Here is a 20,316-nt window from a genome sequence, read left to right on the forward strand (position 1 = left end):
CGTGAATTGGATTCTTACAACTAAGTTACGGCAGAGGCACAAATCACGAATAGTAAACTACGAATGCATGTGCCACTAAACGTCGTCGTGACCATACACACACACATCGGATGCCCCGACGATATCTGGCAAATCAGCTCTGTCAAACCAGCGTTGCCGCTGTTGATCAACATGGCTACATTGCTTCTGGCTGGAAGGCTGAGCAGAAGCGCTTGTGCCTACGTCGGGGCTCCGCGCTCACTGCTCTTTGTGAGACCCCTCTCGACAGTTGATGCCGAGAGGATCGCAATCGCCCACCGTAGCACCGTCGCTACGCCACCACCATTACGACGCCTATCGTGCTCATCGTCTCTTGAAGTCTCAACAAAATCCTTGTCGGAACAGACGCCGACAGCGTCAATAGCAACCGCTGACGACTCTGCAGCACCAGCCTTCTCGCTCCGGCCGTACCAAGAAGAATGTATCCAAGACTGTCTCTCCGCCCTCGACTGCGGAGTCACCCGCATCGGCGTCTCTTCTCCCACAGGAAGCGGAAAGACCACCATATTCACCCACCTCATAGACCGGCTCCCTCCTCGCTCCGACACAGGCGGACAACGTGTGGCCATCATCGTCAACTCGATCGAGCTAGCACTTCAAGCAGCCAATGCAGTCACCAGCATGTTCCCCGAAAAGTCGGTCGAAATCGAGCAGGGCTCCAAGTACAGAGCTTCTGGTATGGCTGATGTGACAGTGGCGACATATCAGACGCTGAACAGAAGCCAGCAGCGGCTCGACAAGTTCGATCCGGATGAATTCAAAGCTGTCGTGGTGGACGAGGCGCACCATGCAGCTGCTCCTTCGTACCTTAAGGTCTTGTCGCATTTCGATCCGCTCATCGGCCTAGGTCTGGAGCAACGCCAGGGGCAATGCAGCGTCCCAACCGCAAGCGTACCTGTCATTGGCTTTTCTGCGACTTTTAGCAGACACGATGGTCTAGCATTAGGCAAAGTGTTTGACCGTATCGTTTTCCATAAAGACTTTCTCGAGATGATCGGCGAGAAATGGCTCTGTCCCATTCGTTTCACTTCCATCAAAGCCGACATTGATCTCGCCTCGGTCAAGATCTCGAATCTCAATTCCGACTTTGCTACTTCTTCCCTTGCCGCGGTTGTCAACACTGAAGTGGTCAACAAGATCATCCTCAAAGCGTGGATCGATCGCGCCCACAAACATCGTCGCTCCACGCTCATCTTTGCCGTAAACATCGAACACGTTCAAGAACTGACCAACACTTTTAGAAGCGCGGGCATCGATGCGCGCTACTTGCATGGAGGCACGCCCATGCCAGAACGGCGTCAGCTGCTGGAAGATTTCCGCAACGGAGTCTACCCTGTTCTTGTCAACTGTGCAATATTGACGGAGGGTGCAGATGTGCCCGCGATCGACTGTGTGCTTCTTGCCCGACCAACCCGGTCGAGGAACTTGTTCTCGCAGATGATCGGGCGCGGACTACGCCTGTCGCCCAAGACAGGCAAGAAGGACTGCTTGGTGCTCGACATTGTTGGTAACATCGAAAAGGGTGTCGTCTGCACTCCAACATTGTTTGGCCTCGATGCGGATGACATTATCGAGGATGAATCAGCAGAAGGCTTGTTGGAAAGATCGCATCAAGCCGAACAGTTAGACTCAGCAGAAGTGGAGGACCATGATGATCCATTCGACATCCCGCTGACAGACCCGACCAAGATCACCTACATTGACTATGACGATCCATATCAGCTTCAGCAGGCAATGTTGTCACGTTCGAGCGTGGTCGAGACCATGAGTTCGAACGCCTGGGTCGACTGCGGTGGTCAAACGTACATTCTCGATGTGCCAAGGTACGGATTTGTTACTGTCGAACGCAATTCGGATGCATCTGAAAGAGATGATAGTGAAAAGGCAGAGTGGACTTCCTGGTTCACGCCTTCTAACTCGGACGCAGACGAAGCTGCGGCTGCATCGGGTCATTCGACAACCGCTTCGACTGGTGGATCACGCGGTAGTCGCAGTAGATGGGCGACGCGTAGTGGATCGCCTTATCGTCGACCGCGCCACGTGCTCTTGTCGACTACACTGGAACAGGCCATCCGTGGTTCCGATCTGTACGTCCAGAAATCCATCCTGCGTAACTCACCGCAGCTGTTCGCCATGCTTAACCGCCGAGCTCACTGGCGGAGCACAAAAGCCACCGACTCGCAACGAAGGCTCGTAGAGAAACGTCTGGGGCTATCCAAGTCGATCCCCACTGCAGATTCAGATGTGCTAGGCACAAACCCAAAGAAAACAGCCCTCACATCGCTGTCACAACTCACCAAAGGCCAAGCATCCACGATCCTCACTCGACTCTTGCATGGAGCAAAGGCGAGGTGGAAAGACAAAGCCAAGCAAGCTAACAAATTGTGGCGACACAGCGAAAGGGAAAAGGCGAGAGTGCAGAGGGAGACAGTCAAGGTTGGCCCACTGCCTGTCGGCTAAGCGCGAGCATGATCTTCGTTTCCCACTATAGTTAAGCGTACGTAACACATTTGGCAGAGCGAAAACAGCAAAAGCACTGTTGCGTCCATTTTTCAGAAATGTGTATGTCTCGGACGCCAGAGCATGCCGATAGCACATTATAGTGGGATGGAAGTTTCGGGGGTAGTTTAGTGGGTCCGTATGTCTTTCGGCTGCATGGCATATGAAGCACAAGATTGGCATAGCAGGCAATCAGGACGGTTGACACTGATGTGTCACAACGCTCAGGGTGACGGCAGAGATCTGCGTCTAGTTGGTGGGCAGAGACGAGTCGAGAAGGACAAAAGTGTGGGCGATTCTCTGAGCGTTCGATGCTGGTATAGCGTCTGTTGCACCTGTTTGGCGATCATGCCTCCATATGCTTGCGGTTCTCGTCGGTCGTCTTAAAGAAGCGTGAAGGAGCTGAACCTGTCCTTTCTTTCAAGCTACCAACGTGCCAAGAGCGATGAAAAAGAGATCCAAGATGGCGCTTCCTCTAGACGGACGCAGGTCGTACACTGTACATCTTCTGTTCTTCCTACTTTGCCTTGTCTTGATCACGGCCGCCAACCCTGCGCCGCCATCCGTTGACCTGTATGCCGCGATGCAGCCAATTTTCTCGAAAGCGTCACCCAACACTCCTGCTCCTCAAGAGCACATAGATCGCTCGATGGCACGCTCGGATTTCAGCTCGGATTTCAGCTCGGACTACCTGCAACACCAACACGCGCGCGTTTCGCGATTGGCGGCTATCCCACGCTCGCGCTCGGCGTACCTGTCCAGCGAGGCTGAGATGCGCCAACTATTTTCGGCTCTCACATCCCTCAACCATGACCCCAAACGGCAGGCCGAGATACTTGAGCGCATCAACCAACTGCGAACGACGGGGTACAAGTTCGCACCTCGTGTCGACCCTGGTCTGCACCTTCCGTTCGGAACACCGTGGGAGTTCGATGAGCACGGGCCGTATCCCGCGTCTCGCCTGGCAGGCGCGCTACGCTTGAATGTCGGACGAGTCGATGCAGAAGCCTACCGGGTAGAGCTGGAGAATGCTTTGGAAGCTCTGGACAAGCAGACGTTTTTCGAGGCGGATCGTCGAGCAGGCGAGAAGATCAGGATGCTGTACACGGATGATACGATTCTGTTGAGGAGCGCTATCGATCATTATAGGCAGATCTGGCAGCATTTGTGAGCATCGCGACATCAACAGCGACCGTAGCGTTGAACCGCGTCCATAAATGTCACCAACAGAGAGGCTTCAACTGGACACTCGATCTTGGGTTTTTGTGTTTCGACATGCCAGTGTGTTTCGCCGTCGATTTTCTACAGAATGCAGATTCGCTTTCTTTGTATGCAAGCCAACATTCGCGATTCGTGATTTGTAATTCGCAGCTGCACATATGGCTCGTAACTGTTTCCTTTCTAGTGTTCTTCCTGAAGAGTGCCCACGAAAGTCCAACGAGGCACCCACGCCACGAACTCTTTCACAAGTTCGGTAGGTGCCCAGGTCGCGAAAGCCACTTGGTAAGATGAAGCCAATACGCCACACAAACTGGACCGCGAGTTTCCGATGAACACGCGCCTGCGTGTGCTCTGAGATGATTAACTCCCACAACCACCTCGGACGCAATGTTGCTCTCACCAGCTGAGTGGTGTATGATGGCTTGATTGCATCGGCAATGTTGCTGCACAGTGTACGTAGCGCTTCGCCAAGCTTGCAGGTCGGGTGAGGAAGCTCCAGCTGGCGAGTCGCGTGGTCGAGTTGCAAGGTTAGTCATGATATACATTGACATGCTCTCAGGCGTGCACCGAAACGTCCACATGTCTCTCTGGTTGCTTTTGTTTCCGATGAGCTCCACCTCACCCCAATTTCGAGTGCTTCGAATGCTTCGATAGTCGGGCAATATGGCGCCTTGCGTACTGGATGTCGTGTGTTCGCGGACGACTTGTCAAGTTACCGACGACAGTCCGAGGCTGAGCACCGGGACAAGCTCGGCCAAGTTGCGGATAGCGAGTACGGCTTCGGCCCGAACACGCCCGCCTCCGCGCGCGCGTGGGTTTGGCATGTTCGAGGTGGCCGGTGGCTCCAAATGTAAGATGGTGTGTTTTCATTAACAAGCGATCCCATCCGGACGTACGTCGATGGTCGGCTGTGCTCGTCCGTCAACAACGTCGTTTGTCAAGGAGCACGAGTAGTACACTTGCATACCAAGGAAACACAAACTGACGGCTGCTTGCTTGGACTCATCGCCGAGGCTAAGGCAGTGGATGGATGTGCGTCGCCAAACATCGCAACTTCTCATTCCAGCAAGCCACGAGTGTTGATTCATCTGACTATCCGGATGGTCGCACCACCAACCCGCATAGCTCTCGCCCAGAGTGGCACTCCTCTGTCGCCTAGCACAGTGCAGGCTGCAACGCAACATGAACACCAACAGTCGAACGCCCGAATAGGTATCTGTGCAGTATCGACGTGCCACTTGGTCTGCAAGATCGATTGTCAGCTGTACAGCTGATCTAGCCGCTCACAGTGGGCAGAGCGAGACCAATCGAGCGCCGCTATCACGATCGGCGAACGCCGATTCGCGAGCAGGAGCCATGCTAATTTGTGAGTGGCGTGCGAGGTCGTGTGACCGAGGCCGATGGATGGTGTGATGTCACATGGTTGGGCAGCTATGGATTTCGAACCAGACATACAACAACAGCGGTGTACTGATGGGTTTTGGAGAAGGTCCATAAATTTCGTAGACATATAAGAGGCAGAGCGAGTACGGCTGGTAGGTTGGCATTTCATTCGCAGCCTGTTTTAGTGGACGCCAACGCGGCTAGTTCAACAATCGAGATGGTGGTATTGCTCACGACAGCCCGACGTGCGGCTGCTGGCAACGCTTGCGTGTGTACGCCTCGCTCTTCGTCTTGGTCACGCATGTGGCTGGTTTCTCTACTGACGCTGCTGCTCGTGTTGTGCATGCTGAGCGCTGATCGCGTCACAGCTGCACCCATCCCGCGTCCCGGGTTCGAATCGCTCACCGCGCTCTCGGACGAAGTGACACATGTTTCGTCCTCGCGTGCGCCCAGCTTGCACCAAGAACTCGATCTGATCAATGACTTTGGCTCTCGAGCCACCAGCGCTGCTCACACGTTGGCCACACCGCCTACCACGCCGACCCACAATTCTGGTCCGGTCAGAGCGCCTCTGGGCGTCGTACGCAGCCACTCGGACCCGTCGCTCTCGCGGTCTGGCTTTACCGTCGACTTTGGCACCACAAGACGCCGGCTCGATCTCAACCAAGACCACATTGATCAGCACGACGAGAACATGCGCATCTTGAAGGCAGAGCTCCGACAACGCATAAGCTTGAGCTCGAATCGCGCCACTCGTCGACTTGGCACAGAAGCTCCACCGAACACACCCGAAAGCGTTCACGAGAAACGCAGAAGCAGTTCATCGTAGAAAGTCACGATTCAATGCCATGTACTGCCCAATTCGGCGTGCTCGTCAGCAGCTGAAATCATGCTCCACCCTTGGTATCAGCCGTACAAGAGACCAGTCGAGCTCATCCCTCGCTCGCAGACTCGATCGCACGAGACAAGAACCGCATCATAGGCCTCGCTTCAGACAAAGATGCCTCACCGAACACCAAATCACCCAAACTGAATGACGCGCTGAAACCATGCCACCGCATGGGGGCGAGCGTGAACGCGAGCGTGCACATGAGCGTGAGCGTGAGTGTGTATTGTCATGTTTCGTATTAGAAGAAAGAAAGACTATATTGCGTTTTGTTTTGAAGCGATAGGAGAGTCAACGTAGCGGTAGAGGGGAAAAGGAGTTCCGAGCCGAGAGAAAAGGATTGGCAGTGACGGATGTGGTTGCAGCGAGCGAAGCTGAAATGGAAGCCAGTTGGCGAGGCACATGCAGACGAACGTATCAAGCTGAGCTCCGAGGGCGGCCTACACCTCTGGCGAGACCCAGAAGCTCAACGCAGCAACGGCGTACAAGCTGCACAGCATAGCGCCCTCCATGTAATTGCTCTTACCATCCTGGACGAGCGTGTTGACCAGGAAGACGGCGGCGACGAGGATGACGGTTTCGAACGTCTCAAAGTAGAGCGTCAGAGGTTGCTTGATCGCCCAACCGACAAGGACGAGGATAGGAATCATGCCGACGCTGATCTGGATGGAAGAACCGATGGCGATACCGAGACTGATCTCCATCTTGCCCTTGCTGGCCATCCACACAGCAGTCAAGTGTTCGGCCATGTTGCCGACGATGGGCAGCAGAATGGTGCCGATGAAGGCCTTGGGGATTTTGTAGTCGTTGGCGACTTCGTCAATTGCTCCGACAAGGTAGTCGGCATTGAAGGCGGTGAGCACGGTCACGCCACCCAACGCGATCATGGCGGCGATCGGAGACATGTTGGCCTCCTCTTGCTCGTCGTCTTGCTCGTCGGCTTCGTAGAGGAACGCATGCGACTTGAGCTGGAAGTACAGATACAGGACGTAGATGCCCACCAGAATCAGCGAAGTGCCTCTCGAGATGAACAGCAATCCCGTACGATCCTCCTCGCCGACGACGGGCGCATTGAGCAGAGCGAGTTTTTCGAAGTTGCCCGCCAGAGCAGCGCTCGATTTGACCGACATGTGGTACGCTGCCGGAATTGCGAGTGTGATGCAACCGAGCGTCATGATCGATCCGCTAGCCTGGGCCGCCGTCTGCTGGAACGTGTTTTCGCTCCTAAACAGCCCACCGGCGACAAAGCTCATGCCCAACACCAGCAGGATGTTGCTCAGGATCGAGCCGATCAGACTGGTCTGCACGATCCTCAACTGACCCTGGATCAACGCAACGATACCGACGATCAGCTCGACAGCGTTGCCAAACGTAGCGTTGAGCAGACCGCCCAACGTCTGTCCCAAGCGCAGCGAGACCTGTTCGGTCGCATCGCCCAAAATCTTGGCGAGCGGGATGATGGCGAGGAAGTTGAGCGAAAAGATCCAGATCGCAGGCCAGTGCAGGTGCTCGGCCACGATACCGAGCGGCACAAACACCAGGAACGCATTGATCCACGAACACGTCAAGATCCAGTAGAGCGAGCTGACGATGTTGGGCTGCTGCGAATGCGCGCCGCTGTGCTCATTGTTGTGGCTCGGCAGTCCGTTGTCGTTTGCGCTGACCAGAGGTGTACGTTCGTTGGGCGGCATCTTGTGTTGCGGTGCTCGATGCTCGATGCTCGATGCTTGATGCTCGATCAAGCAGGCAATACCATGTAAGTTGGTCAAAGATGGTCGTCAAGAGTCGACTAGGCAACTACGAACCAGCGATGCACCGTCCAGAAACGCCCCCCAACGCACGTATCACGATTGCATTCCAACCTCCACGATCGGACCAGAGAAAAGCACAAATACAGCGCACGAGGCGCAAATTTCAAAACATCAGGTACAAACGCCGCGTCCAAAACGTCACACGTTGACGCTTCTCTCGGTGCTCTCGTCTGATCTGCGTGTGCGCCTGACCCGCCGTGAACTGGCCCAGCCCATTCACGATCCACGATTCGCGACTTGCGATTCGAAATTGACTCAAGCCTTGGACGCTGGCGTGCAGCACCCGAAAATAGCAAACCAAATCCAGAGACAAAATCGTCGATTCACAATCATCAATCGTCTTTTCTTGGCGCTCCCATTCGTGATTGAGTGTGCACGTTGACCCCCGTCACGTTCCAACCAAAATCCAAATCCAAAGCTTGCAATCCTCGGTGCCTGCAACGCCGCAAGCCTGCAGCCCTGTCTAGCGAATTCCAAATTGCCTCGACATCCGTCCCATTCGTGATTCATGATTTGATTCGTGATTCGAGATTCGTGAATCTGCATGCCGTTTCACTCAACACGCACGCATCGCGCTTCACTCGTGACTGTGCAAGCCCCGATTCCGATCCACAGATACAAACACGTGCACCTCGGTGTCGTCTTGGGTCCATCTCGGATCCATATTGATCCAGCACAGCGAGGCTCTTTGAGGGTATCATATTGATTCAGCACAGCGCTTACTGTACAGTACATCGAAGCTCCTTGGTACGAGACCGATCCATTGACGCCCATTCACGCTCAATGGTGCTCCGCGCTCCGCGCTACGCGCCACCCGCCAACTCGACAATGAGCCGCGTAGCACACTCCAGGAACAAAAACGGACTGTTGACCTCCTTTCGGCCCGCCGGGACTGCCGGTGCCAGGCTCGGCTTGATCCTCGTACCGTCGAAACGGTGCTGTCCAGCGTGCTCGCCATCCTGCATCGCTTGCTGCGCCTCGGTCATGGCTTTGTCAAACGCAGCTTCCAGCTTGCTCACATCCATAATCGCCGTTCCGCCTGCTCCGCCCGCTCCGTCTTCCATGGCTGCCGACTTGTTCCCAGCGCTGTCCCTCTGATCGTCGTGTCCATCGTGTTCATCGTCCGAGCCGAAAGAGGTCTCCTGCGTGGTGTACCCCACATTTCGAAAATCGACGAGGTAATTGGCAGCGTCCACATGATACAATTGCAGATCCATGCGCACGAGCACGTGGCCTACCTTCCACCTCGTCTCGAGGAAGAACAGCTCTTCACCCTTGCTGACCGCTGAGCCGCTTGCATTCTTGCCCTTCTCCTTGGCATCGTCGGCTCCCGCTGCTCCATCGCCTCCGCTGCCTTTGGCTTGCTTCGCCGCCGGCTTGGCTCTCCATTCCATCCCCAGCGACTGCAGCGTTCGATACAGCTCCAGCATGATCTCCATGGGCGGACTGCGTGATCGGATACCAAAGTGCCATCGCGAGCGCGGCTTCTTGTGCATCTGCGCCGTGGATGCCTGTGCAAGTGCCGCGGTTGCCGCACTAGCGATGGGCGTACACGCCGGCCACGACGTCTTTTCTGCCGATGGCGTAGCCAGTCTCTCGGCCTCTCTCGCTCGCAAGAAGCCTGGCAGAGACGTCTCGAGTACGGCAATCCTGACAATCCTCTCAGCCGAACCATCTTCCACGTCGGTCAGTTGGCCGTCGTCGTCGGTCAGCACGTCGTCGTCGTCGCTTGCCAAAGTATCATTCCCATCGTCGGACGGCTCCGGCTCTGCAACATCCGCGGTGAACGAGTCGCCCTCATCTTCTCCAGCACCCGACACCGCTGCGTGAGCTTGTGCTTGTGCTTGCGCGTGTACATGCGCTTGCGCCGACGTCGGCAAGGGCGGGACTTGATCCTTATTGGATGTGACAGCTGCAGCTTCCTTGTCGCGGTTCTTGCGTCGAATGCTGGTGGATCGGCCCATAAAGCCTTCGAGCCCTTCGTTCCACGCAGGCGGACTCTGTGCAAGGAACGTCTCCATACCGTGTGCATCCTCCATATGATGTATCTGCAACATTCGTCGATGGTCACGCACCAGCTGATACGCCACCTTGACCTGGTTGTCTCCCTTCTCGGTAAGGTGATGCATCAACTCGTCGCGGTTGAATCCCATCATCTTGCCGACAAGCTCGTCAACAATGTCATTCTCGATCGTGCCCAGGTCGCCTGTCACGATCGGCTGGCTGCCTGGTCGACTGGCCGGAGCCGACGTCTGTGAAGATGCGCCGCTATTGGCCGCTGAGCTCGAATTGGTCGGTGATGTGACATCGGCCGGCGAGCCCGTATCAGCAGGCGATGCAGTCATGCCAAAGTGGAATCCGTGGTTTTCTGTCGCCGGGGTCGGCGGCAGAGGTCGAAGGTACGCTGGCAGATCCACGTTGAACCACGGGTGCTGCCTGATTTCTTGGATTGTGATCCTCTTGACCGGATCTACGACGAGCATCTGGCTGAGCAAGTGCCTCGCTTCCTGCGAAAGATAGCTTGGAAGCGTATAGATGCCGTTGTTGATCTTTTTGAACAGCGTCGGAATGTACTCGTCGTCAAATGGCAGCCTGCCGCACAGCATCACGTACAGGATCACACCACATGACCAAATATCGATCTCCGGTCCGGCATACAGCCTTCCAGAGATTACCTCGGGTGCAGCATAGTTGGGACTTCCACAGCTCGTCTTGAGAAAATCCCCGTCGGTCATGATGTTGGACAACCCAAAGTCGCCGATCTTGACGTTGAGGTACTCGTCTAGCAGCAAGTTTTCGGGTTTGAGATCGCGATGTACAATCTTGTGTCGATGGCAGTACTCCATTGCGCAGATGACCTGCTGGAAAAAGCGCCTCGCCTCGTGTTCGGGCATTCGGCCTCGATCGACAATGTATTGGAAGAGCTCGCCGCCAGCATATTCGATCACCATGATGATATCGTTGGGCGTGGTGATGACCTCGTACAGTTTGATGATGTGAGGATGACGCAGCAGCTTGAGGTACTGAATCTCGCGCTTGACGCGACCTCCCATGTCAAGGCTCGAGATCTTGCGACGGTTGATGATCTTCATGGCGACGCGGTGTCCTGTGAGTGCATGCGTAGCGAGCTTGACCTTGCCGAATGAGCCAGCTCCGAGTGTCTGCTGCAAGATGTACTGACCGATACGAACAGGCTGCTTTGTCGATTCTTTGGTACGGTGTACCGAGCCCGATCGGGAGGGATGTCGGCTGGAAGAACGAGAAGAGGAAGCCGCGCCGTCGGGGTGATCCGACGGCTGACGCCGCGAAGAGGCGTCTCTGCCAGACATGATGATGTCTTATCCGTGCTACACTGTGATAGGCAGGCACAGAAAATCGCTATGGGATGCTGGGAAAGTCGAATCGAATCAAGGTGAATGTGGTGACCGACGTGAGTTGTGCATGCCGATTTGATCCTTGCACGGTGACGTGGGTCAGCTGAACAGGTGATTGAATACGACGCGTGTCGAAAGTATGGAAGATCAGCGCGTGGCACGAGTTCGATGAGTGCTCTGCGATAGGTTGAGACGAACAATGGCTGAAGGAGATAGGGAGAGCGTCCACGCACTGCTATGTTTCGATTGCTTGTCTGGTCGTTGAGGATCGCTGCAAAGGCGGGATGAAAAGATAGAGGCGCTGATGTTTGCAGGCTGGGTTACTTGCGTAGAAATGTGCAGAACAAGGATGGCCTGGCGCTAGATATATGCTGAGAGGAAGGATGAAGTTAAGTGATGGAAAGATAGATAGTCGACCGTCTGCACTCAGCTTAAAGATATTCTGTGATTCACAAATCATGATTGCACGCACGGTCTCCTGCCAGTCTCGAGAGTCACGAGTCACGAGTCACGAGTGGTTCTGTGACGCAGTCGTGAGTCGTCAGTTGCTGTGTGGCTTGAAATCCCTAATCGTGAATCACAAAAGGGTCTGTGTGCAGTTGCCGTGCGCATCTGCAGTGTTGCAGCGCTGCAGCTTTGGCGATGTACGATTGGATTCACGATTCGTGATTGTGAAATTCGTCATATTCACGATTTGTGATTTTCCCGACACACTTCACGATTTCAACGGACGGGAGTCAGATACACGGTACTTCGACTCACGACTCACAGGACTCGCAAGACTTTCTTGACGCCTCTCGCAGTTCGTAATTTGTGATTCACGATTAGTTATGCATATTCATTCTTGATTCATATTCGTGATTTCCCATCGCAAATAACGTTAGTTAACGTTGAATCTGATTTTAAGCGTGAGCTCCCACCCAACTCAAAATCCGACGCTGCTTTGCTTGTGAGCCGCCCCCGCAACCCCGCAGAGCGAAAACGTCGAAAATCGTGAATCACGAATGTGAATCGTGAATCGGTGCGAGGCTTGATTGGCTGTCGGTCAATCTCCTCGTCTTGCTCTCAGCCTTTCTTTCAACCCACAATCCCCAAAGAGATTGCTTCACTTGGCTTACAATGGCATCTGCGTCACATAGCGAACACAGCATCCTATCAGATCAATCAAATGGAATAATTACGCCCGAATCACGTTAAGAAAAAGAAGAAACGAGATAAAGCTGAGGTATCATCGCAGCAAGGCCGTGGTAAGTGGACGGATAGGCTTGGTGTTTTCGAGCTGGAGCGCATACTCAAAGCACTCTCTCGCCCTTTGCGCTCGCTGACTTCTCTGTACCGCCTGGCCCAGGAAGAGCCATGCCTCGCTCGTATCCCAACCAGCGCCCTTGGTCGTGGTGGTCAGTAGACCCTCGGCCAAGCTAACCGATGACAGATCCTGTGCTTTCGCACTCAGCGTCGCTTCAGCGGCCGACTCGTAGCCGTGCTTCGGCGCAGTGGGTGTGGCAGCAGCAACACTTGCATGCGCCACGTCGGCGAGGCGCTTAGGCTTAAGCTCAGGATCGGCGAGGAACAGGCGAGCAAGGTGCACCGAGGCAGCGACGTCGGTTGCAGAACATGCCAATGCTTTGTACAGCGAGTCGACTGCCAGTCGGTTTGATCCATTGTTGGCAAAGTAGAGCGACAGCTGCACCCACACATCTGCCAATCCCGGTTGCAGTCGTTCCGCCTCTTGGATCGCAGATCGACTCTCCTTGAGCTGGCCAGCACGTCGGAAGCTCGCCGCCGAGTGCAGCCAGATCTTAGCCAGAGCGATGGATTGCCTCTTGAGATGTTGCAGCTTGCGTTCAGCGCCAGAGTGCGAGAGATCCTGGTCTCCTTCGCCAAACTGCATGCCTGGCAAGATGGCCGCGTTGCCTTTCTGCACAGCGCCAGCAGCGCTGGTGGACCTGTGCGCGTATGATCGTGAGCGACCGGCTGTTGTGTGCGAGCGTGCGAGTATCGTGTCGTTGCTGTTATCACCGCCCACCGCTGCAAGCGAGCCGTAGCGTCGCAAGCCGCCCAAGTCCTGTGATGCGCGTGGGTTGTCGCCTTCTCCTTGTGTGCCACCAGCTGACGACGCGGAAGCCGAAGCCGCTGCGACTGCTGCGTAGGGGAAGACACGGTGGAAGTAGGAGAAGAGTTCCTTCTGTCCGGCGATGGCGCTTTCGACCCCATCATTGAGCTCCTCCAATGCATTGTAGGTCACCATGAGACGCAAGATCGACTCGTTCCTCTCCAGAGGGCGTGGCGGGTAGTCGACGCTCAGCAGCTGCGAGCCCGCAAAGTTGGCTGGTGACGATCCATTGACAGTTCCCGTGCTGACGCCACTGTCGTCCTTGTCGCATTCGTCGAGCGCCACCTCGGCAATCTTGAATGCATCCTTGTACTTTTTCTGTGCCGACAGCAGTAGAACAAGAAGGTGCCAAGATTCGACATCCGCGGGCTCGAGCTCGACCGCCTTGCGTGCAGATTGAAGCGCAGAGTGCACATCGCGTAGCTCGGTTTGCAGGAAGGCGAGCTGGTAGAAGGCCTCAGAGGACTGGTCGTCCAGCTGTGTAGCCTCGGTGAGTTCAGCGAGTGCTTGCGACTGTAACACGGGCCTTCGCACTGGATCGGCCAGCTGGATGGCCAGACCAGACTTGGCGTAGCCACTGACACGCTTGAGCCGGGCGAGCAACACGGCGTTCTGCTGCAAAGTAGGCTTGTACTGGCCGTTTGCATCTTGAACCACGTCGAGCGCCTTGGACGCCATCTTGTCGGCGAGCGTAAAATCGTTGCAGTGGCGCCCCACCAGATAGGCGCCTTGCGCGAGCGTGTTCGCGTAGACCTCGTCGCTGTCGTGATCCTTGGAAGATGTGGCTTCGGCGTCTTTGGGGTGCTGCTGCTGCTGATTTTCGGGCTGAGCCTCACCATTCTCCTTGTTGTGTGCCTTGAGGCCAGAAATGTTAGCCTCGGCGCTCGCGTCAGCCTGCCTCGCCTTGTCGACGAGCTGTGCATACGTCTGCAAAGCACGCTTAGCCTCGTCGAAGCATTCGGCGGCGAAGAGCAGGCGCACGAGATAGCGTGCGATGCGCTGCGAGTGAAAGGTGAGCTGGACAAGGCCATGGAGGATTTCGGCAACATCGTCAGCCTGCTCGCCTCCTAGCTCGCCATTGATCTCCCATGCCTTGACCATCTCGTCGGCAAAGTCGAGCACCTCGTTGTTGATGTGGTTGGCTTTGGGGAACGCTGTTGACTTTTGCAACGAGTTGAAAGCGGCCTTTTGAGCTGTGAGCGATTCGTTGGACCACGAAACAGTGGGTGCACGCAGCTCGCGGTAGGCGTTGGGTCGGCGCTTTGAGACGGTGCGTGAGGAGACTCGGAGCGAGGAAAAGGTAGGAGCGATGCGCTTGGCGGCAGGGTCACGGTGCAGACGTTCCGACTCGTAGTCTCGGATCTGGACGCGCGAGGCCACGGTGGCCACAACGGAGAGCTGGTACGCTTTGCTTCTCCAATCGTCACGGCTGGGTGGAGGCAACTCTGGTGGATCGACGTAGGTACCTAGCTCGGCGGAGCGGTTGAGCACGCGGAGGTAATAGCGGTGAATGACGTTGCGCTGCGGTAGGCGGAACTCGTTGTGCCAGCGACTGGCGTGTGCCTGGTAGGAACGAAGGGCATTGAGGCTCTGCACAGGCTCGCCTGCACGGATCGAGAGGAGCGCGTTGCGGTAGAGAGCAACCTCCGCCCACCTCTCAATCTCGTCAGCGGGGAGACCGCGGAGTGCATTGGCCTTTTTGCCGCCACGCACGACCTCGTGAAGCTCGATAGCGCGAGCGAAGCCAGCAAGGGCAAAAGGGGCGTAGCCTGGCTCGTTTTTGGAGACGAGAAGACGCTCATTGGCCATACCGTAGACGGTAAAACCCTGAATGACGAGGCCTGTGAGCGCGGCGTTGTGGATTTCGGGAGCAGCTGCTGATTCACTGGCGGTTTCCATAAACTCTTCACGGTGCAAAATGTCAACCGCTTCGTCGTCATGGCCGAGGGTAAAGAGGGCCAAGGCACGCAATGAAATCGCAGCAAGACGGTTGGCACTGTCGGCGTACTCAAGGACGCGGTCAGCGATTTGAGCGACATTCTCTGTAGACCAGCCAACGCCCTCATCGCCAACACGCATCACAGGTGGGAAAAGGGTGGCATCTGCGGCACGTGGATGCAGTTTGTAGTCGTCCAGGTGCGAGGCATCCGTGTAGGCCGAGTCGACGTGGAAGTTGTGGATGGCGGCCTTGAGCTCGTATTCGAGTGTTGCAAGTGCAGCAACGGCTGTGAGAGGCGATGTACAGAGCAAGTGCAAGCTGTCAGTTTTTGTTTGCTTGCTTGCTCGCTCGTGTTCGCTTGCCGGTGGGTTCAAAGGAGGCTGACACTTACAAGGTTTGTCGGAGTTGTGCTTGGTAAACTTGCGCAGAAGCTCGGTCCAAGGCAAGGGCTTGCCAGACTGGCTTGGTTGTTCGCTGAGCCAGTTGCCGCGCAATCGTGCCGAATCGAGCTCTTTGAGATAGAGCTCGGATTTGGTCTGTGAGGCGAGGCGGGCCGAACGAGAGAGAGCGGTCAGTCGGTGGCTTTGCAGGTGATGTGTTTGCTTATGTAGGACGAACGGGTGTACTTACCGATTTCGACATGCTGAAATCTGCTGCTCCTTTATCTTGTTGTGAGAGGGCGGATGACGAAAAGCGCTTTGGCGATGCTTGTCTTTGTGCACTGGTTGGAGTTGCAAGTCGACAGAGGCAGCGATACACGTGCGAAGCTGACGTGATGCGACTGCCAACAGTTGAGCAGAGGTTGGATCCAGGAAGTGAGAGGTGACGACTTGGAATGAAGGTGTGGATGAGGTCAAGGAGAAGATGACGTCTGGTAGCACCGACACGAGGAGTGCCGGGGTATGTTGAGCACAAGGAAACAACGAGAAGGAAGTGCGGGGTGCCTAGAAATGACAGCTCGTGGGCGAAAGCTCTTTGGCCGCGACGACAAAGATGATCGTGATGCGGATCAGCTGGGATTGACCAGGGACAAGAGCGAGCGAGGGGAAGGTGAATCCCAAGTCAAACAAGAGCTTGAAGATTGTGTCTGAACAGCGGTTCTGTTTGTGCACAGTGGGATTGAGTGCAGAATCGTGAATCGTGAATAGGAATGGTTAAGCGACTCACGACTTGCTCTGTGCTCTGTGCTCTGTGCTCTGTGCTCTGTGCTCTGTGTCTCGAGTGGAGCTGCAGCTTAGCAGCTAACTAACTTGGAATACCGAATCAGTCTGGTCGGGTTGTACTCACAACTCACTGTGCGCTTGCATGACGATTCACGATTTGTTTTTGAAAGCGAGCCGAGCGCTTCCTGCAAAGTTGCAAGCGTAAACGCCTCACTGAACACACATACGCTAACTTAACCCACTCACTGCAGACTCTGTGACTTGACGACTCGTCGTGCGTGACTGCAGCTTTTCTTTTCGCGGCACCTGCTCTCTCACATATAATCACGAATCACCCATCACCAATCACCAATCAACAACCACACATCGTGCGTCACTCACAAAAGTCAGGCCTGTGGCCAGTCATGCATCCCATCCGCCTTGCAGTCACGCATCGCGAATGGGGAGCGCCCACACAAAATCTGCGTCGACTCAGCCGAAACTGGCTGGCTGTCTCTTGCTTGTTGCAAACACCCAATCGTGAATCGTTTCCTGTGCACGACGTTTTTGACGTGACCTCATACGCTTTTGGGTTGCGACAACTTAGCTGCTCTCTCTCTTTTCGCTTTCTCGTTCTCAACGTTGAGCCGTTGAGCCGTTGAGCCGCTGCACGAGGTGGATCATTGCCCATTTGCAGTGTCGCTCTGCAGCCCACCCGGCCCTCGCTCTTGTGCATATCGCTCCTGTCTCTGTCTAGTCTCTCCGTTGGCGTCCTCTCGACGCCACAGTCAAGGCATGCGGGCAACTCAAGATGTGTTTCGTCGAATCAAGCTGTGCGCGCCAGCCTCAAAGGTAGCAGGAACAAGCCTTTCTCGCGACCCGATACAGACCGAGAGGTCTCCCAAATCGTGGATCTGCGGAGCTCTATCCAAAAAATGGTTGAGGAAATTCGACGTGCTTGCACATTTGCGATTCCGATTCGCGGTTGCACGTTCGTGCTAGTTTAGTTAGGGTGTGAAAGCGTCTGTCTTTTCTCGTTTCTTCTTCGTCAAGCCTTCTTCCTCACAGACACACCACACTCTAGAGTTTTCCCCGCAAATCGTGAATCGGCTACCGCCAGCCACTCACCATCCACCTCGTCGTCTGTGAAAAAAAAAAAAAAAAAAAAAAAAAAAAAAAAAGAGAAAGAATAAAAAACACTTCTGGTGCCTGTCCATTCGTGACCCGTGACTCCGATTCGTCCCCTTGAACTTTTCTCCGCATCCCGCCTCTCTAAGCCCCTCCATCTGTGTGTGTGCCAAGCTACGCTTCCCCCACCCACGCCACACGCTTCACACCCATCACTCCGCACGCGAGACCTCGACGTGCGACACGCGTCGTGCGTGCTTGATTGCTAACTGTGTTAGCCCACTTTGCCCCTAAATACGTGGTTCTCCATCCTAACCATCTAGCTCATCCGTCACTGTGATACACACACACTGAGCCACAACATCTCTTTGAAGCTAGAAATCTTGGAAGCTAGAAATTTTGGAAGCTAGAAATTTCGAAAGGCAGCCGGATCAGAGCTTATGGTACTCGTTGTGTATCAAAAGGAATAAGAACAAGAAGAAATTTGGCAACGTTATACGAACAAACGTGAAACGCAAGTGTGGCACGCAACCATCGTCAAGGTCACGCGCGACGCGACGGCTCACATCTCGACCCGCTTTTTGCCCTGACGAGAAGCGCAGTGCACAGCATCGAAACGAGAGCCCAGGAGGAGTGCAGTCACATGGTCCAAGCCAAGCATTTACTCCTGAACAAGCTCCTCCTCCTCAATGTACTCGCCCTCAATGTCCTCGTCCAGAGCAGAGGCATCCTGGTACTGTTGGTACTCGGCGATCAAGTCTTGCAAGTTGGACTCGGCCTCGGTGAACTCCATCTCGTCCATACCCTCACCCGTGTACCAGTGCAAGAACGCCTTGCGCTTAAACATGGCCGAGAATTGCTCGGCGATACGCTTGAACACATCCTGGATCGCAGTCGAGTTGCCGATAAACGTGACCGACATCTTGAGGCCACGAGGAGGAATGTCACACTGTGCCGTCTGCACATTGTTGGGGATCCACTCGACAAACTGCGTCGAGTGCTTCTGCTGGAAGCTCTGCATCTGATCCTCGACGTCCTTCATGGAAACCTTACCACGGAAGTACGCGGCGCACGTGAGGTAGCGCCCAAGACGAGTGTCGCAAGCCGTCATCATGTTCTTGCTGTCAAACGCCTGCTGCGTGATCTCGGGGATCGTCACAGCACGGTACGACTGCGAGCCACGCGCGGTCAGAGGTGAGAAACCAACCATGAAGAAGTGCAGACGAGGGAAGGGAACCATGTTGACAGCCAGCTTGCGCAAGTCCGAGTTGAGCTGACCGGGGAAACGCAGGCAAGTCGTCACACCAGACATGACGAGCGACACCAGGTGGTTCAGGTCACCGTACGTGGGGGCGTTGAGCTTGAGCGTCTTGAAGCAGATGTTGTACAGCGCCTCGTTGTCGATACAGAAGGTCTCGTCCGAGTTCTCGACCAGCTGGTGCACCGAGAGCGTAGCGTTGTAAGGTTCCACAACCGTGTCCGACACCTTGGGCGAAGGCAGAACCGAGAAGGTAGCCATCATTCGGTCCGGGTACTCCTCGCGGATCTTGGAGATGAGCAGCGTACCCATACCGGCACCCGTACCACCACCGAGCGAGTGGGTGATCTGGAAACCTTGAAGCATGTCACAGTTTTCGGCCTCCTTGCGGATGACATCGAGCACCGAGTCGACAAGCTCGGCACCCTCGGTGTAGTGACCCTTGGCCCAGTTGTTACCGGCACCCGACTGACCAAACACAAAGTTGTCTGGGCGGAAAAGTCCACCAAGAGGACCCGAACGGGTAGAGTCCATGGTACCGGGCTCCAAGTCGACGAGCACGGCACGCGGCACATACTTGTTTCCGCTGGCCTCATTGTAGTAGACATTGATGCGGGCGAGCTGGTCGTCGCTGGTGCCAATGTAGTTACCGTTGTGGTCGATGCCATGTTCGTCCGAGAGCACTTCCCAGAACTTGGTACCGACCTGGTTACCACACTGACCGGTCTGAAGGTGGACTGTGAGTGTCGATATGACGAGCGTAACACACGTAACACACGATGAAAAAGAACAATGTGTCAGTGGGTTGAGCTAACCCCAGATAGCTGCGGTTCGTGGTCAAACATCAAGACTTACCAATCTCACGCATCTTGAAGAAAGGTTAAAAACGGGTCAAAAGAGGATCCTGATTTGGGTGTTGACTGCACGAGCGGAAGAATACAAAAGGTCAGCAAATGAGTTTGGCTGTGAAGCGAGGCAAGCAGGCCAGCAACCTGGACGAGATGAGACGGAGAAGGTATTGGTGTCGGTTACTGGCGAGTCGACATCGCCATTCGTCGCAGCCGGATGCTGTGGTACACGCGGCGAAGATCGAGCTGTCGATCGAGACCTGAGGTGAACATATGCTTGTGCTTGTCGCAAGCCGTATCCCTAAGTAGATTCGTTTCAAGCTTGTAACAATGACATTGACTGCCAGAAAGGGCATCACATCTGGAAAGCTTGCGTTGGCTCCGATGCATTTCGCATAGATCGCTCTGTGACTTTGTTTCGGCGCCAGCACGCTGTCATAGCCAAGGATGAGGATCAAATTGATGGTCACAGGTGTCGAAAGCGCAACGAACGAGTGAATGATGTGAAGCGCTGATAAAGCACAGTCGAAGAGAGTGAAGGGTCTGTTGGACTCGTGGTGCGATGTTGGTAATGCTCTGGTCGTCTTGATTGGTGGCCTGCTGCTTGAGTTGAGAGGTGAGCTAACTTACAGCTTACTATAGGAGACGCGAACGAGGCTAAAAGAATCCTGAGAA

At 55.1% G+C, this 20,316-nt stretch overlaps 7 protein-coding genes across 7 annotated transcripts; 3 read left to right on the plus strand and 4 right to left on the minus strand.

Moving 5' to 3' along the window:
- Positions 1 to 171: 171 nt before the first annotated feature.
- UMAG_05822 (double-stranded DNA-dependent ATPase) lies at positions 172 to 2,499 on the plus strand (the record flags this gene model as incomplete). Its single annotated transcript, XM_011393888.1, has 1 exon — positions 172 to 2,499. One exon carries the CDS (start codon positions 172 to 174, stop codon positions 2,497 to 2,499), a length of 2,328 nt encoding a protein of 775 aa, XP_011392190.1.
- Positions 2,500 to 3,001: 502 nt separating this feature from the next.
- UMAG_11193 (uncharacterized protein) lies at positions 3,002 to 3,709 on the plus strand (the record flags this gene model as incomplete). Its single annotated transcript, XM_011394034.1, has 1 exon — positions 3,002 to 3,709. The coding sequence occupies one exon, from the start codon at positions 3,002 to 3,004 to the stop codon at positions 3,707 to 3,709; it is 708 nt and encodes a 235-aa protein (XP_011392336.1).
- A 1,734-nt stretch (positions 3,710 to 5,443) lies between these two features.
- UMAG_05824 (uncharacterized protein) lies at positions 5,444 to 5,971 on the plus strand (the record flags this gene model as incomplete). Its single annotated transcript, XM_011393889.1, has 1 exon — positions 5,444 to 5,971. One exon carries the CDS (start codon positions 5,444 to 5,446, stop codon positions 5,969 to 5,971), a length of 528 nt encoding a protein of 175 aa, XP_011392191.1.
- A 497-nt stretch (positions 5,972 to 6,468) lies between these two features.
- UMAG_05825 (putative vacuolar Ca++/H+ exchanger) lies at positions 6,469 to 7,719 on the minus strand (the record flags this gene model as incomplete). The annotated part of the gene is made up of 1 exon (XM_011393890.1): positions 6,469 to 7,719. One exon carries the CDS (start codon positions 7,717 to 7,719, stop codon positions 6,469 to 6,471), a length of 1,251 nt encoding a protein of 416 aa, XP_011392192.1.
- A 923-nt stretch (positions 7,720 to 8,642) lies between these two features.
- Positions 8,643 to 11,168, minus strand: UMAG_11293 (uncharacterized protein; the record flags this gene model as incomplete). Its single annotated transcript, XM_011394038.1, has 1 exon — positions 8,643 to 11,168. One exon carries the CDS (start codon positions 11,166 to 11,168, stop codon positions 8,643 to 8,645), a length of 2,526 nt encoding a protein of 841 aa, XP_011392340.1.
- A 1,273-nt stretch (positions 11,169 to 12,441) lies between these two features.
- UMAG_05827 (uncharacterized protein) lies at positions 12,442 to 15,907 on the minus strand (the record flags this gene model as incomplete). Its single annotated transcript, XM_011393891.1, has 3 exons — positions 12,442 to 15,551; positions 15,657 to 15,801; positions 15,896 to 15,907. The coding sequence occupies 3 exons, from the start codon at positions 15,905 to 15,907 to the stop codon at positions 12,442 to 12,444; spliced, it is 3,267 nt and encodes a 1,088-aa protein (XP_011392193.1).
- A 2,289-nt stretch (positions 15,908 to 18,196) lies between these two features.
- UMAG_05828 (putative beta-tubulin) lies at positions 18,197 to 19,661 on the minus strand (the record flags this gene model as incomplete). The annotated part of the gene is made up of 2 exons (XM_011393892.1): positions 18,197 to 19,530; positions 19,649 to 19,661. 2 exons carry the CDS (start codon positions 19,659 to 19,661, stop codon positions 18,197 to 18,199), a joined length of 1,347 nt encoding a protein of 448 aa, XP_011392194.1.
- Positions 19,662 to 20,316: the final 655 nt, after the last annotated feature.

The sequence above is a fragment of the Mycosarcoma maydis genome, chromosome 20 (assembly GCF_000328475.2).
Source record: "Mycosarcoma maydis chromosome 20, whole genome shotgun sequence".
Classification (NCBI taxonomy): Eukaryota; Fungi; Basidiomycota; class Ustilaginomycetes; order Ustilaginales; genus Mycosarcoma; species Mycosarcoma maydis.